An 18,156-nucleotide genomic window follows, 5' to 3' on the forward strand; every position below is an offset into this window, starting at 1 on the left:
CACCTTCCCTCCAGTTGCACCCCCCTCTCCCTGCAGCCGAGGCTGGCGAGGACTGCCCCCGAGACTGCCAGCACCCGTGCACGTGTGGGCCCCACAAAGACGGCCTGGACTGCTCGTGTACTTCGCTTTCTTACTACTAATAATACATACTTCCTTTTCTTTTGAAATAACTTAAATCTTTTTCGAGAGGAAATAGATGACTTTTATTTTCAGCTCCATGTATATGGATCTGTGCATGCGCGCGCGCGCACGCGCACACACACACACACACACACACATACAGGCTCACATTTTGGTCTGTCAGATTTTGCTCTCCATGCCAGGGAACATGTGTTCCCACAGAATGGAGAGAAGCCACCTCCACCCACCTTGCATATTCTCTCCTGAATCCAAGCTTCTAGGAAATGCGTTTCAGGGGTGGGGGGAGAGGGAAGCTCTCCTAGAGCCAAAGGCCCACATGGCTATCATGAAGCTTCTTGTTCAGAGCGTTTATACTGCCGAAATGTTTCTGTCAGAATGAAATTTGAATTGTGTGTAAGTATGCTGGCTTAAATTGTATCTCTATGCCCTTTGGCCTTTAGAATTGGGTCTCAAAGAGAAAGACAAGGATTAAAATACAGAGTTCTGGGGATAACCGTACCCACTAGAACAACCCATTTCTCACTGCCAGTCAGTACCAGAGGCAAAAAGTCCTAGAGCAGAGTCACTTTGAGTGATGTGTCAGATGACCACATGGAAAGTCCTGGCAATAACAAAGTTCAGGGGCGACAATAGAAGAAGATGAATTGGCAATGCCTTTAGCTGACAGGCAGCCTTTAGGAGGAGGTGTACAAGTTAAGCAGACAGAAGCAGGCATGAGGAAAATATGTGAGGAGACACATTTAAGGGTGTCCTGGTGAATGTTCAGAAGTCAGGCTCTTGTGGGGAAAAGGTCCGCATTAAAAAGCACCAATTTCCACAGTGTAAATGTTATCACCATGGCTGATTTGAAGCTCCCAGTGCGAAGTCACTGTGTGGAGTTAGGAAGTCCTGTCCACATTTGGCTCCTGCAAGCCAGTATCAGCCAACTGCAGCACTGAAACTAATACATTCCTCTAGTTAAGAACTTTCCTACAAACATCACCTGAGATGATCCCACATGCATTGTGCCAGTATTTTATAATTGTTCCAAAGATGAACAATAAACTTTTAGGAGTATTCTTTTAAAGCCGTGGTACGTTTGCACAGTGGTATACTACTTGATAGTAAGAAAGAAGGAAATCTTATCCTTTGTAATGGCATGGATAGATCTGGAGAGCATTACACTAAGTGAAATAAGCCAGTCAGAGAAAGACAAGTAGCATGTGATTTCACTCCTATGTGAATCTAATGAGCAAAATAAACTAGCAAACAAAATAAAAACAGAGTCATAGATACAGAGAACAGACTGACAGCTGTCAGAGCGGAGGGGGCCTGGGAGGCTGGATGGAATAGGTGGAGGGATTAAGCAAAGAAAAAACCTCACAGACACAGATAACAGTGCGGTGATGACCAGAGGGAAAGGGGGTGAGGGAGGCAGCAGAGTACAGGGGAATGTATAGTGATGGAAGGAGATTTGACTCCAGGAGAATGTCCTCATTCCTGAAACATGAATGGTAACCCTCCTAGAGCTATTATGCAATTGTAAGTCACATAACAGACCTAGACAGCTCTTGGTAGGTTTTGGATACAGTACAAACCTATATTTAAAAAAAAAACACACCAATATCAGTCAGTCAGCAGCAGCAGCAGCATCTCTCTCTCCCCCTCAGCTCAAATTCCTACCTGCCTTTTGGATTGCCTCAACAGTACAATAATTAATATCACTAAAATTAGAAAAATATAGAAGTAAAGGAGAACTATCTTAATTCGAGCCAATCCTGCAAGAGTCTAGGTGCCCTGACACAATGGTACCCACCCTCTCTGTGGATTACCTTTCCCACTAAGGTCTCAACCACTATGTGGTATCTATTTCTAGAGATTCTAAAAATTTCTAAATTTCTAGAGATTAGTGCTATAGAACATTATTCTGGTCCTCAAGTGCAAGGATAAATTTTGTGGCATTTTAAAAGAAAATAGTATAGAGCAAATCTAAGATTGGGCTTCAGTCTATAAAAAGGCAAAACAAAACAATAACAACAAAAGTGCTACAACAGATTGCTGGGGAGAAGGAGGCTGTTTCATAAAGGTCAATTTTTAAACCCCTCCTGCAGAACATGATCTATGCAAAATATATCCACAACGTATTCCAAAGCATAATGTCACCGGATAAACCTAAGGAGTGGAACATATGGGGGAATACGAAAAAGAAGGTATTAAAGTCTGAAAACAAGCAGGTTGGTAAGCTCATTAGCTGGGGTGGAATTTTAAAATCTTCACGTGAACGAATATATAAATCAAAATATACACATGCATTCATAGGCATGCGCACTGTATATTCACACACAGCACGTTCGACTCCCTTACATTACACTGAACAGTGAAATTACATTTTCTTTAGAAATGTAAAAGCGCCCTCTGCTGGCCAATCTGAGTATTTGCATTTTCTAGTTTGACAACAGCAAGATCCAACAGAGAATGATAAAAGAAGTTTGGGGGATATTCTTCGGAACTCTGCACCGAAGTAAGTCTATACCAAGTACAAAAATTTTTATTTAGTTGAGAATCTCATTTAATTTACTTTCATTTTGTTATAGAGCATTACTTCCTGAAATAGCATAATAAAAATGTTGATGTAAAATAACTACTCCCTTGTGACAAAGTAACAGACAACTAAAACTGATTGTACTTACAGAACTCTTTTATCGTCCACTTACAGAACTCTTAAATCCACATAATTATGTACTTGCTGTAAGTAAAATATTTTAATGGCATAAAGTGAATGTAGGCTTTCTGCCCTCTGTTGTTTTCTGGGGATGTGTAGTCTATAGAGACACCAAAGTTTTCCAATATTTTCTTGTGATACGATGATCAGTGACTTAAGAAAGCAGGACTATACTGTAAACCCAGTGTTAAAATCCTACTGATAGTCTGAGGACTATTCCAATATCCTTTAGACATTATTGTGTTAACTTGAAAAAATGGCAGAGCAAACCATCATCTTTTGGTATTCCTTAATTAACCACTTCTGTTTTACGGGAAGCAGCTGGAAGGAGAAAAAAGAAGAAATGCCAGCCCCCATGAGGGTTGCAGTCACTCTCCAGACCCGCCCACTAGCGAACGCTGATAGGTCACTCCTAGCAAGAAGGAGGGGCCGGACTACCACCGATTTCAGGCTGGGCCACTGTTACTAATGGCAGTCTGTCTCACCCATTAGGTGTAGTAATGAGTAAAAGGAGCTAAAAACAATATATGAGGAATCTCTGCATTAAATTAAAGTAATTAACACTTGTATGCACTGAATAAAAATTTAGAAACTGGTTCAGAAATAAAAATTACAGAAATCTTCATTTAAAATTGGAAATAATTCAAGTTTTTTTCTTTCTGCATATGAAAATTCATATGTGCAGATTATGTGCACTTTAAGTAAAAGTTTCTTTCAATGCCATTTTGGTAACTGTATTTGAAATCTTAACACAATATATTAGAATTCAAAATAAAGATTATATATTATTTATATCAGAACAAAATTATGCAAGTGCATATTAGACATTAAGGGATATTTTCATATTTATTTTTATTGTTAATTCTGTCAAAGAAGTCAATGTAGGCAAAATCCTTCCAGAGTAAATTTTGCAACAAAAAATTAATCAAAATAACTCCATAACTTCTTTGGGCTCACAGTATTTTACAAGTTACTTGTATCAGCACTTGTAGTTCTGAAGAGCAACAAGAAAATAGACACTTGGAATAATTCACAGCAGCAGCGTCTATTCCCTAATGCGAAGACACTGTATTTCCATAAATAGGTAACTCTTTGGTACTGCTCTGGAAAGAGCCAGAATGGCCCCAGTCTGCTTTGAAATCTACATCACAAAGACGTTCCAGATTAGAACAGAGTTCAAGTCTGTGTGTGGGATGGAGTCCTCAGGTTACTGTACATCTTCCTGAACATGCACATATCTTCAGACTATTATATACATTAATAGCCTGTACTTTTCTTTCATAGCACTTGCTATAGTACTATTGTATGGCACGTACTATGCAGCTAATATAGTGACTACTGTTTGCCTGACACAGCCATCAGGTAAAATGACTGTGGCAGGAGGAGCCATTTCTGTCCCCTACTCCCCTGGATTTACACTCCTGGGACACCACAACTATTTGTTAAATGAAAGAAGTGAAGGGACGAGAGGAAGGGAGGAATCTCGGGAGAGAAAATCCCTTTCTGTTCTCTACGGTAGTTACTAAGATCCAGATTTTTTATTCACAAGATGCAGCTATAAGTTTTATATTGAACAGTAGGAAAACAGAAATTTAAAAAAGATTTGCTTTTAACTTTGTTCACTTTGAGTGAGACTCAGAATCCTCCATACATAAAGTACAATCTGATGAGATGCACTAGGCACCCTTTGAGGAAAACCTTATTTGAGACGAAGGATCATTTCCCAGCCTTTATCCTGTCTTTGGTTCTGTCCAGTGTAGATTTAGAAAACAGCCAGGCACCCACAGAGATGTCAGGTAGCCTGCCAAAGAAACATATTAAAGGGTGAAAACTCCAAAGTTAGATAGAGGGTTTTGGCATTCCTACTGATATGATTTTTGAAGGAAAGCACAGTTGCTCAAATGAAACAAGAAAAATCTTCCAGAAGTCAGGTTTAAAAGCTCTGCTATCCTAGACATTAAACCTTGCTATGGAACATGCAGTCCAGGACAGGCAGGAGCAGCAGTGCCTGAGAGCAGGAGAGAAAGGCAGGAAGAACCTCAGGCCCCACACAGGACCCGCTGAACCAGCATCTGCACTGCAAGAAGACCCTCCTCCAGCTGACCTCAGGAGCACCGTGCGAAGAAAACAGACACCATAAACAAGCCTAAGTAGCGAGCAAACTCTAAAAAATACTGGTACTATTCATGACGAAGGATTGCTATAGACAATTCATGTAAACCAGCAAGAAGGTGATAAAGGACCTAATAGAAAAACAGGTAATTAACAAAAACAACAACAAAAATGAATACACTTGTAAATGTTTTTCATTAGGAATCAAAAGATTCAAATTGAAATAATAAAATGCCCAGCGACGAAAGTGTTAAAACATCACCCACGCCTGCCTGGACAGAAGAGGCTTCGGGGCAATAGGGGCTCTCCGTGCTGCTGGAGGGCACGTGAGCTGATACCAGGTCCTGGAGTGCAATCTGACATCAATTATCAAATGTCTTCACATTGCAGAAATCACTTGATCCAGAAATTTCAATTATATAATACATTTATAAGAGTTAAACAGAGACACAAATACAAGAGTTACTGTGGCATTATTCCCAGTTTGGAAATGTGGAAGCATCATAAATGTTTAATAATCAGATAATCCATTATAATGTACCCAGCACATAAAACTGTCATTCAGTTTTTATAAGCCATTCTGTAGAACACCTAAAGAACACAGGAAAAATGGCATTATGTATAAACATCCAGGTATGTACACAGATGGGAAGGATACACACTCGATTGTTACGAATAATGTATCTGTACTATGGGAGTATGGCTGACTTTGTATGTTTCTATGTCTCAAATTTGCTGTAATGCAGCCTCGTTACTTTTCTGAATCAAAAATAGTATTCTTTACAGTGGTTGCTGGAGTCAGCTTATACCAGCTCACAAGGGCCAACTGTTACATTTTCAGAAATTTGGGGAGCCAGTTGTTGAGAGCGGTCTTTAAAAAAATTAAGTTACATAAATGTAGTGATACAATTAAATAAATTATATTAAAACAAAGGTAATGAATGCTTACAGCCCATCATTTCCTGATCAATTTACTATATTGTCTATGATGTTGAGGCTATTTATGCCTCTACAATGAAAATGCTATAGTAGTTGAAGGCTTGAGATCAGCCTTAGTGGGAGAATTTACACCAGGGAGAGTGGTATACACTGCCAATCAGAACTTTTTTCTTTTCCCCAGAGAGCTATTTGTTAAACACTTATCAGCTCATTGCAGACTAAGTATATCTTGAGAAACCAGAATGTGGCTCTGCTGAAGAGATAGAAGAAGAGAGAAGGATTCTATCATGAACGAATGAGGGAGAGGAACATAATTAAATTAGTTTGATCCTTCCGGAGCTGTTTCGCATCAAAAAGCTGAACATGATATCTCATTCTCACACTTAGTTACTGCAATTCAAGCCAATGCCAGTTAAGCACCTGCGTGTCTTCCTATCAACAGCCTTAGTTTTAGTCTCTGCTACCCCGCTGAGCCTCCCTGAGACACCCCAGTCTGTGAAGTAGTGGGTGAGGTAATGGCCTTACTTCATTATCAGGCCCTTGGATGAAACAAGCTGCTTAAGAGCTGGGATATGTTCCGAGAAACATCATTTGATGATTCTGTTGTTGTGCGAACATTGCTGAGTGCACATACGCAAACCCAGATGGTACAGCCCACTATACACTGAGGCTGTGCGGTGTAGCCTAGTGCTCCCAGGCCACTAGCCTTTACAGCATGTTAGTGTACAAAACACCATGAGATTAAACCAAGCACAAGAGAAAATGAGGCAATCGAGAGATTCAGTAAACAAGAGATGCATGAGGCTGGGGCCAGGGTAACACGGCGTACTGCTTTACGGCAAACTTTTAGAGTACACTCTAAAACAGTGATAAAAAGTACAGCATGGTAAATACATAAACCACTAACATGGTCATTTATTAACAAGTACCATGTACTCTATGCAACTGTATGCACTATACTTTTAGACGACTGGAGGCTTTTTGTTTACAGGAGCATCACCACAGACATGTCAGCGATGCATTGCACTGCGCCCTCACAATGGTCATAGTGTCACTAGACAACAGGAATGTTTCCGCTTCATTATAATATTGTCGGACCACCGTCATATGTGCGGTCATCACTGACGCAAGCATCCTTACGAGGCACATGTCTATAACATATTTGAAAGTACATTGAAAACAGTAAAATAGAGGGCATGTGTATGATATTTACCACATTGCAAGGACCACAGATGTCTTCCAAAGTAAAATTAGAACCAAATGTGTTCGTACTCATAACATATTAATATTGCATTAGTTTTGAAAACATTTTCAGCCCCAGAGGAATTATTTTAATCTCTTCTAAAAATACTATTTTAATAAAAATGCTCACAAAACCCCAAAGCCCAAATTTTCTCCCTCTGCTTAACAGATCCTGATGTCACCAACGCACGAACTGCTTTTTTGGGAAGTAGTCACTGGTGTCTGCAAAGTGTGGAAATGTCGCAAGTACCTGAAATGGCAGAAGAATCCGCAAGAGATGATTCCACGGAGTTAGTCTCCAAGTCCCAGCCCTGTGTCTCCGGACTTGGCGGATCTGAGGCTAAAAGAAGCGGCTCTTTAACTTCAGAACCATCTTCTTGTGATAAATTCTCATTTTCTATAAAGAGAAGTGTTAGAATGTAAAAAATAGCCCAATGTACAGTTTTGTACAGTATACATAAAACCATTATTGTCATTTTGAAAATGAAATTGGGGGTTCTAAATAGAGATTTGCCTGAATATACTTCAATGCCTTGAATCCTAAACAGAATGTACATTATATTGCAATATAAGCTTTTATACACTATAAATGCCAGTTATTGTTTTTCTGACTACCAAGTTGGGGGGGGTCCCTCATAGAGATTTGCCCGAATGCACTTGGACACCTGGACCCTGTGAAAGGTTTGGAGTCTGGTTTTGTGGACACTGCAGGGAGGTGATCCCCTATCTGGCCATCATCACCTTTCAGAGGTAAAGCCACTCACTCAGTGGCGCAAGTCACACCTAAGGCTGAGCTAATGAAAATGCAAATTTGGTGGTAGTTTCTCTTTAGCTTGTGCTCTTGCCATTTTGTTCCCCCACTGTATGTTTTACCTGAGATGTACATATGCTTTACTGTCAGCCTAAATGCATGGATTCCTAATTTCTGGAGAGTTTTTAACCATTCAGTGAAATACTCCATACCCTTCCCTTCTTCTTCCCTCTCCCTCTTCCATCCGGTCCTTCTCCCTTCAACCAACATATATTGACTATTTTCTTAAAGGGCTGTGTGGTCACAAAGAAAAACGAGAGTTCTGTCCTTAAGAAGCTGCAATCTGTCAGAGAAGACTGATACCATACAGAAAAAAATCTGAAGTATAATTTTGGACTACCCTTCTGACTTCATTTAACATTAATTCCTAAGGACCCTGTATCCAGATAGTCTCCCTGGGAGTTACAGCTTCAGCATGTGGATTTGGGGTAACACAATTTAGTCCATAGCAGCTCTTAGACACAAGAATAATCACAACTAACTTTTTGATCATCAAGACCTGCTAGAAAAATGCTTAGATTCTCACGATCAGATGTGCTGTTCAGTGAACGATATCTAAATCCCTGACTTTGCCGATTTGGTTTCCTGAGGAAAGAAAAAGTTAAGTCCTACTTGTTTGGAATAAGTTGGTGTGGGAGCAGAAGAACGCTGAGCCCCAGACCCAGATTGGCATCTGCCACCCCACCTTCAAAGGAAGCTCAGAGATCCTTTCCATTCTGCTCCCTGCCCTCACAATAGCCCACATATCTGAGTCAACATTCATCACTTCGGACCAAGGAGGGAGGGGCCCCAGCCATGACAGGACTCTGCTGCAGGCCCAGGGATAGATGCAAGGCTGATGGGGAACTGGTGCCACTATTTTTCTTTTCATAAGGACTTCCCACTTCTCTGAAATGCTTGGCCCTGGCCAGCCTTGATGTGTGCGTGGGCTGAGAGAACTTGAAAGAGGCTTAAGTACAAATTAATAGTAGAGAATAAAGTCAGTAATAAGAGGTATGATATGAGATTTACTATACATACTCTTTACAGATTGTTATTGTTCAAAGAATTACAATTTGAAAAATTACATTAAACTTCTAGCAAGGTAACTTGTAAAGTAGAACTTAAAAATATCTTCGCAAGAAATACTGCCAGACACATTGTCTTTGTCAGGAGAATCTAGAAGACACTTTAGAGCAGATCTCCTAGACCCTCTAGTGAACAATTATGCCACTGCACACAAGTGTACGAGGGATGGGTACTCTCTAGTTTGGGGGATGGATATGAGAAGGTCTTATGTGATCTGAAAGGCTGACCTTTCTAATAGTCTTTGATATACCAAGGCTAAAATGTCTAAGGGGGGGGGAACCAAACAGCAGTCATTCCCTTTTGAAGGTCAAGTTCTAGAATGCTTGGCACAAAGGGAAGTGTTCCTATGGCATCTTGAAAGGGATTCATCATGAAAGGGATGGTCTAGCCTGGGGCTCAGCTCATCTCTGCGGCATGTAGGAGAGAGGCGGAAGTACTCTCTTTGTATGTAGCTTTAGCTGGAAGTACCTTCAGACTTCGCAAACTGGTCTTAGAGACCTGCTGTGGGAACAATGGCTGGGCCGAAATTTGTAAGCGTAAAAAATCATAGTCTTGATGTTGCAACTGAGGCCCTTCCAGAAAGCTGATGCAAAGTAAAGCTTCCAACTGACAGGACTTTCTGTACAGTTTGGCTTTCCTGTGGAACAGAAGCAGTGACAGTAGAAACCTGGAACCTGCTTGCAGACAGATGCTGGGGTGACTATCTGGATTCTGAAAGTTGGACTGACCGAGTTTGACTGATCGAACCCCTCCCCCCTACCTTAATCCTGAGTAATTCAAGAGAGAGAATGGATAGCTGCAAGGCCTCCTGAGAGTTTCTCTTTGGGGGGGGGGGGGGGCATGAGCATATGACACTACCAAGCATTGTTTTAGGGTGAAGATAAAAGACCTTATCCAAATATTTTTAGAGCATTTCAGTACAGCACAGTAAAAATATTTCTTCCTTTCTATGTATCTAGCATGTATCTATCTTTATATATATGTATATCTTTGTATGTACTTCAAACCACTGGGCAAAATTAAGCTATCTAATTAATATAATATAAAAACATAATAAACTGTTAATCATTAGCAGCTACCTTTTTATTTTGTATAGGTAACTTAGGAAATCATTTACTCCATATCTTATTAGAAAGTGTGGTATATAGGGGGAGGAGGTTGTGTATCTCCTTCAAGTCCACAGCCTCAGCCCCTATAAGTGTCTGGCACCCCTTTGGTACTCATGAAAGTTAGTTGCATGAATGAATGACCAAATGGGTAGATAGGAGCTTGAAATAATTCTAATTCATTTAAATCAGTTATTACCAATTAACTTTCAATTTGTCTTATGTATGATATTTTTGAAAACATAAGATACATACTCTGAAAAGAATAAGATCGCAGTTTATTAATTGAGTTTAGAGAGAGAGGGGAAGGGGGTAGCGGGAGAGGAGAGAAAGATCAACTTATTGCTGCACTTATGTACGCATTCCTTGGTGGTTTCCTGTATGTGCCCTGACCTGAAATCGGACCTGCGATCTTGGGGTCCAGGGACCACACCCTCCAATTAAGCAGCACAGCCAGGGATAAAATGGCAGTTTAAACCAGCTTTACAGATATATGGCTATAAAATGTTACTTATGTTATTATAATTTAATAATGTCAAAAACTCCCATGAAGTAATATACAAATATGTTGGCTATTACAGACATTTAATCACATATTTAATAAATTCCTTTAAAACATATATAAATACCAAGAAGACTATGCAGCAGAGTCATAATAACCATTAAAACATTGTCTTCCAATTTGTTCAATGTTAAAAATATCTTGATAAAAATTTCAATCACCTTGTTTTTAAAATAAGGTGGGGGTAATGGAAAGAGTGTCGGAGTCAGCTGCCAATGGTCCCAATATTCTCGTGTATTTTGCTAAGTTTTGTGGTTTTCTGTAAGTTAATGTTTTCCTAGGCAGCAGTTTTCTCATTTGTAAAGAGGAGAAAAAGAGATGATCTCTGAAAGCCCTTTCAGTTTTGAAATTTTGGTTCTAAATATCTTAGCGTGTGGCCTTGTGTCTGCAGGCTTCATTAAACTCTCAGCCACCGATCGAACGCGCAAACTCTTCCCCGGTGGAACCAGAAATACCTGCGCCGGGTTCGGAGGTGCTGGAGCCCGTCAGCTCCAGGGCGAGGGCTCCGTTCTCCGTCTGCCGCAGAACCAACACGAAGGTGGAAAACCAGTTTTCTTTCCGCACAATCCGCCTCAGCAGTTCTCGCACACCCGCTTCGTTCCCGTCACGTTCTGCAGCAGACACCTGTTTTCAGAGAAAAGCAGAATTCAAGAAGGTCAAGCATCTTCAGAATTAATTTAAAAAGGAACTAGCCTTCAGCAAAATTGAGCATTAAGCCTAAGTGTAAATAAAAGACATTTCCAACGCTAGAGAAAGGAGCAGGGCCACTTGTAGCAATAAATGTTTTACCTCGGCCATTCTGAGGAAGGGATGCAAAAGAAAGGGCCTTTACTCTCTAGCCATTTTATGTTTATTTGCATCAATTCATTTTTGTGTATTTAGGTCCCGATTTTTACTTTGAACTCGTGGAGTCTGAAAGTGGTAAGTCAAGCATTTCTTATCTAACTCCTATTTCTTCACTATTGCCACGATGAAGTCACTACTCTCACAGATTTATATTCTTGCCTATTTAATATTAGCAATATTTATTATTACTATAGTATTTTTCTTAAGTTGGCATTTATTTAAAATTATGAGACAGGTTTAACTCTCTATCTATTCCTTTCTAAAGTAGGGAGCAGAATTATTTGTCCATTCTTTCATTACAACCCTTAGGCTTCACTTAATTTCCCTCTCAGATGAATAATCGAAGCAAACCTTGCTAAACGTGGACAAACACAGGCCACAGTTAGAGCAGAAAACAGGACACCACCAGCTTGCTTTGCCATCAGGGGAGCTACTTTATCTCTCTGGTCAAGCCTCAGTTGCTACATTTGTAAAATGCAGCAACTGAACAAGACTTCAGGCATCTTTGCTGCACACAGGACTCAGCTTTAACGAATACTGATGTCTGGGATCTACTGCATAGCTAGAGTAGTTTTTCCTATGAAATATATGTGTTTCCTAGTCCCTATAAATATATGTTATAAGCTTTTAAAGTCAGGAATTTGCATTTTGGGGTACAATGTCTACAGATTCAGTGTTAGCTATTTTTATGGATGACTAGGAAAAAACATCTACCTTTACAAATATTTTACCAGTGAACACTGCTTAGTATGTAAGCATATAGCATGGTTTCTACCCAGAGGATACTGTAGTCTCATTAGCTAATAGTTAATAATGCTATTATAAAGGCCCTGGATATATTAACCCTGCAACTATAAAAAAAGGTAACAATATTGACCCATTGTACAGATCAAAACTCCAAGGTGCACAGAAGTCCAATTGCCTCCCTGAGGACACACCACCAGCACACGGCAGAGGGAGAAGCTGACTGCAGGCAATCCGCCTTCCTGTGCCAATAATGTCCCTAACTCTGAGTTCGTTTTCTGGCAAGAAGGTTTAAAATAACTGCTTGAACTTTATACGTTTTAGGTGATTTCAGTTCATCTCCCCATGGCATTTCGTAAGCAGATTCTTGCTCATTTCTTACCTTTTTCTTTAATTTCTTTAATAAAAATTCTTTGTTTTCAATGGTGTTTAAAATGACCTTATTATTATTTGCTAACTTAATCAGAAAGAATTTCTCTAAAAAGAACAAGTGAAGCACTGTAATAAATACTTTCATTAAAAACCTAAGCATATTTATCCATTAAATTTTCTTTAACTATTAATCAGTTAATTTTTACTATAAAATTACATTTATCAAACTTGCTTTGTCCTTACTGAGTTCAAGTATTTAAGGATTCTTATGTCATTATTTCCTGTAAGTATTTTTATTATTTGAATGTGGAACTGCATATAATACCTGTGCAATTTTGTCAGCTTCATCAAGATTCTGAATTTTTAAGGAATCTTCCCTGATTGGGTGTTAGAAAATACATCAACACACTTTGCAGCAACTATATACATATATAAATATATTTTTTTACTTAATCTGCTCTCCTAAAACACAGTAAAGATATTAGATTCAATACATACACTTGACTGATGAAATTCCTGGAAGGTAAATATTTTGACTTGAGGCTGCAACAGAACGTATAATGATTCCCACTCATGTTCCTCCCACACTGAATTTTTTCTCTGAAAATCAATTACACATAATTTGAAATGTCTATGAATACATTCTTATCTAATTTAAAGTATATAAGGTAAATATGAACTTATGGATAATACAACTTAATGCTTTCATATTCTAGATTCTTTGATTTATGTTTTTCTTTCCAACAGAAATGAGTAACCAATGATATTTCCAATAAGCACTGGTTTACTAACACAATTGTACAGCTTGATGAAAATGTTTTCTGTCCCTCATCATAACCGTAGATAGCTATTTAAATATAATGGTGATTTTTTTAATACAGCAAAGCTCAACTCTTAAAGTACCAGTAAATAAGGAACTAAAACTTACATTAAAAGCAAAGAATTTTAAAGAACCAGTTCCCTAAAAAGTTAGTATCTTACCAAATGATTGTATATTGTCAAATGAACAGAACTAGCTTCTTATTAATACTTTTTCCCGCAACTAAAATTCTTATCTATCTTTATTTAGTAATATAGTGAACTGGTGGGGAAGGACCAAGGTACTCAATTTCCTGTAGGCAGAACTGGACTAGTGGACTAGGTTTCTAGTTGGATTGGTCCTAGCATCTTGGGTTCTCCTGTGCAAAGAAAAGTTGTATGGGGTTTTCCAGGACTATAAATGCTTATGCTTTGTGCTGCCCAGAGCTGACACATGCACTTCTCTTCAACTGCTCCAAATGATATTAAGACATTATGAAAATGTTTATGTGACCATTTCTTTTCCAGAATTCATGGCGAAGTCAATGAATGGGCCAAGATGTCTGATAAGCATCCTAATGGAGAAGCAGGTCGATCCATGGGCACTCCTTACAGTTAGTGATCATTCTATTGTAACAATCCATAAAGCGATTCTTGTACTTATTTCTGAGTCACCAGTATTCGCAATAATGTCTAGCAGAAGCTGGACATTCTGTAACTATTTGTTAGAAGAATGAACACTGATCAACACTATCACACAAGCTCCATGAAAGTACAGACAATATCTGTGTTATTCTCCAATCTTCTCATTATCATGGCACCTCTGTGCCATTCTACAAATTCATTAATGAATAGATAAAACAATTACACAAGTTTCTTTGGGTAGTCGCTGGACACAAAATTAAATCCGGGCTCATTTTCAGAAGCTGTACCATGTGGGGAGGAGAGCTGACATAAGGAGATTAGAATCCTAAACTAACAGACCAAGTAAACAATGTCTCCTGGAAAACTAGAAAAGAATTAAAATAAAATATGATTTTTAGAAGTTCTGACTACTTAGTTAAATGCTACTTTAAGCTGTCCAACAACAAATTTTGAACTCTTAATGTTTATCACCCGTCCATGCCCCAGTGTCTGCCATGATTCATTATATCATGTGTTTTCCTCTCTTATTCTAGACAACTCTTTGGAAATAAATTTAACTAACCACATAAGTATTAATCAATAGTTATTAAGTACCAACCCTATACTAGTCTTGGTTAGGTTCTGGGAGCTTAAAGGTGGAAAGATAAAGGTAGTCCCAGTTTATAATTCAGGGACTTTAAAAATCAGATCTCAGTTAACCTAAATCCCTGAAACTGTAAATTCACAAGCAAATGTAACCAAATGAAATTATAATAAAAGTTATCATCATCGCAGCAAAATACCTCTTTACTACTTATATAGCTTTTTCATAAACATGATTTTGTGTTCACTAAAATTCTGTGGGAGAAGAAATTATTATTATATTAATTCTCATGGGTAAACTTAAATCAAGGAACTTAAAAAACTTGGCCCAAAGTAACATATATGATAAGAAACAAAGAGGTTAAGTCCAGACATTTCCATTCCAAATTCTCATGCTTTTCCCACTGCACTTTTCCCATTTCAGATAAACATTCATCAATGGCCTCCCTATGAATAGATTCCTCTAAACCTAGAGGAACCTCTAAACCATCCTTCCCATTGTTCACCATGGTGTATTTCTTATTCTGATGACACATGTAAAATGATGTGCACAAAAATCATTCCAGAATCTCACAGAGACACTATTCTTTTTTAAAGAGCTTCAAATACACAGCCCCTTCGTCTTTCGGTGCCTCCTTTGAGATATGAATCTGAGGGAGAGTTTGGGTTGCATTAGCCTTAACTGCTACCAGTACGCAAATGTCCCTTTACTCTATATCTTCCTTGTGTCAACTCCCTTGCATTACTGCTAGCTGCCTCCTAGCTTGCCAGAATCAAGAACTTGGATAAAATCTAGCTGGAGGAAATTCAATCCAGGCAAGACAAAAGTGATGCTGATAGGCAGAAGTATTTAGAGTAAATAAGGAAAAGTGCTGTTTCGCTGGCAATCGGGACATCATACCCACCAAACATAAACAGCTTTGTGGTGTTACTGGACTCTGTTGCTTCTGGACTTCCTAACAGCTACTGTGGCGGAAAATGCCATCTTCTATCTCCAGCTGGCTTGAAGGCTGCATACTGTCTTCCAAATTAAGATTCTGCCACAGTGATGTACACATTTGTCATATCCAGCTGGACTACTATAATGCGTTCTAGCTGGTTCTCAATACACAAAACTACATAAACGTTACAGACAACAGTGTAAAGTAATTTACTTGTTGGGAAAACCAGCCATCAAAATTAGATGCATGTTTAGGTTTTTGGACAGGCCCCATAGCTGTCAAATCTACAAGGGAACATGAAATTTAGTCACTAAAGACTAAGTCACATGATAAGCTGATATGAGTCCAAGGCCCAAAACCTTGTAATAAAGATACCAACAATTAATAAGTCAAAAAAAAAAAAGAATGAATGAATGAAAGAAAATGTTAAATTCATAGCATGTTAGACAAGGCCTTTGACTTTTAGTCATAGGTTTATTTCCCAGTTTGCCTTTCAGGATAAGACTTTGACCTATTACCCTGATAATTCAGATTCAAATAGGTCCCTATGTCTATACTTAGTAGTACACCCTTACTCATTGAAAATGAACAACAAAACATTATGTTAAGTGTAAAGTCCCTTGCAAAATTCACCCTGTTGAAATACTACCTAAAATATCCACTGCTCCACCAATATGAAAAACTGCAACTACAGACATGTTTTCTCAACGAATCTTCCAACTTTGATTCTCAGAGAATGTTGAACCTCCAAAGGAAAAAAATGTATATATTATATGTGATTTCCCCATTTAGGCCAAGACTAAATGGCATAATGCACAATATAGGCAAGAGATTGAGAATATTTTCCTTGAAGTCCAGATAATAAATATTTAGGCTTTGTGGGTTATCCTGAGGTGCAGAAGCAGCCATAATCTATCTCTAATGAATGAGCATGGCTGTGTTCTAATAAAACTTTCTTTATAAACACCCAAAATTTAAAACTCTAAAAGCCAGTCTTCGCTTTTGGGCCTGGCAAACCAAGAGCAGTGTGGATTCAGCCCATGTGCCATGTTTTAATGATCCCTGTTCCGTAGCAGGTGAAAAAGACATAACACTTCACACCATCAGGCCCTAAATCACTAGCTCTGCCACCGTCTTCCTAGGAAACCTTAGACAAGTTTTTAACCTGCCTCAGTTTCCTCATCTGTAAAACAGTCAATAACATTACACACCCCAATGGATTATTCTTTCTGAGCATGAACACTGATAATACATTTTACAAAATATACTAATTGCACACAGTAAGTGTTCAATAAATGTTATCTATTAGCACATATTATTATTCTAGAATTAATTCTTGCTTATTTCAGTGAAAGAATTAGAACAATTAGCCTTTTTGTATTTAAATGTTCAAAGTTATGTTTTAAGTACCTAGACATTCTTTTCTCAAGAAGGGGGGGGGAGCAAGATTTACCCAAAGATGTCAAAGAACATTTGGAATGGGGCCAAAAAATGACCAGCCCTGAGTTGCAAATTCTGCCTAAAAGCTGGACTCCACCTGGTACTGACAATCGGGTACCGACACCTACCCGATTTCTGTCTTCGACTGTCAACAGTTCCACCTCCACACACTTATCCAAGACATCTCTAACCAGAAGCTTGTCCACCAGAGTGGGCTGAAGGAGGTTCAGCAGTTGGAGACACTCATCATGATCATTCTCAAACGATGGTGAGGGCAAGTCTGTGAGCTCAGGGTTCATGTAGCGGGCAGCTAAAGGGTTGCCTGTTCTCCGAAGAGCCTCCACAAATAACCTCGTCCAGCCTAGGGGCCAGCCTCCCTTCTCCAAGGTGCTCAGGAGCAGTTCAGCTGCGCAAATGTCCCCCTCAGTGAGGGCAGTCCTCTGAATCTGCTCTTTCACCTCTGCAGGCAGAAAGGTCAGGTAGTCCAGCACGGGCTCCACCTGGATGTACATTTTCACTCTGGCCCGGAAGCACGAGATGAGATATTGGAAACTCTCATCTGCAGAATACCCGTTCGACATCTTTCCTTCTCAGAAAAGGAGAGGTTCTCCCAAGTAGACGGACAGGTTGCTGTTCTCTGCTCAACAGGTGCTATGTGAGTACCACTGTCCGTGCCTCGGAGTAGCAGGGTCTGCAGCAACGTGCCTGACAGCAACCGGGTTGGCCACAGGGACCCCCAGATCCGCGCGGCGGTGCGGTGGAACCGGCAGGTGGGCAGGTGGGCAGGTGCGCGTGGAGTGCCAGGCGGGGACGCAGCAGCGGTCGACAGCGCGGACTCACTGCCTCTGCAGTGCTGCCGGTGGAAACCTGGAAGCCGCGGCTGCGCTCTCGGCTGGGAGCTTTTGAGTCTCGCTTTTGGCCAGGCAGTTCGGTTTCTGTTTCGATTCTCCTCTTCAGGAGTTTCCAAACGTCAGCCCCGGGGCGCGGGTGTGGCTGCCAGGTCCCAGAGGAGCCACCCCGTGATCGTTCTGGCGAGGGGAGTCCATTGGCTGAGTGCACCGCGGACGGAGAAAAGGAAAGCGCACTCGCCCCGCCCCGTCCGTCCT

The 18,156-nt window shown here is 39.8% G+C and overlaps 1 protein-coding gene across 2 annotated transcripts in view; it reads right to left on the reverse strand.

Moving 5' to 3' along the window:
- Positions 1 to 17,944, reverse strand: part of IFIH1 (interferon induced with helicase C domain 1) — a 51,129-nt gene extending 33,185 nt beyond the window's left edge. The window contains exons 1-4 of one of the 2 annotated variants that reach the window (XM_053665164.1): positions 17,179 to 17,944; positions 13,143 to 13,244; positions 11,138 to 11,306; positions 7,386 to 7,532 (exon numbers count right to left, since the gene is read on the reverse strand). In XM_053665164.1, coding sequence (XP_053521139.1) covers positions 7,386 to 7,532; positions 11,138 to 11,306; positions 13,143 to 13,244; positions 17,179 to 17,631 — 871 coding nt within the window. In that variant the 5' untranslated portion in view covers positions 17,632 to 17,944. The remainder of the gene's footprint in view (positions 1 to 7,385; positions 7,533 to 11,137; positions 11,307 to 13,142; positions 13,245 to 17,178) is intronic. The other variant, XM_037140404.2, reaches the window with a different exon arrangement.
- Between the last annotated feature and the right edge of the window lie 212 nt (positions 17,945 to 18,156).

The sequence above is a fragment of the Artibeus jamaicensis genome, unplaced genomic scaffold (genome assembly GCF_021234435.1).
Source record: "Artibeus jamaicensis isolate MK-2021 breed Jamaican fruit bat unplaced genomic scaffold, CSHL_Jam_final contig_391, whole genome shotgun sequence".
NCBI classification, from domain to species: Eukaryota; Metazoa; Chordata; class Mammalia; order Chiroptera; family Phyllostomidae; genus Artibeus; species Artibeus jamaicensis.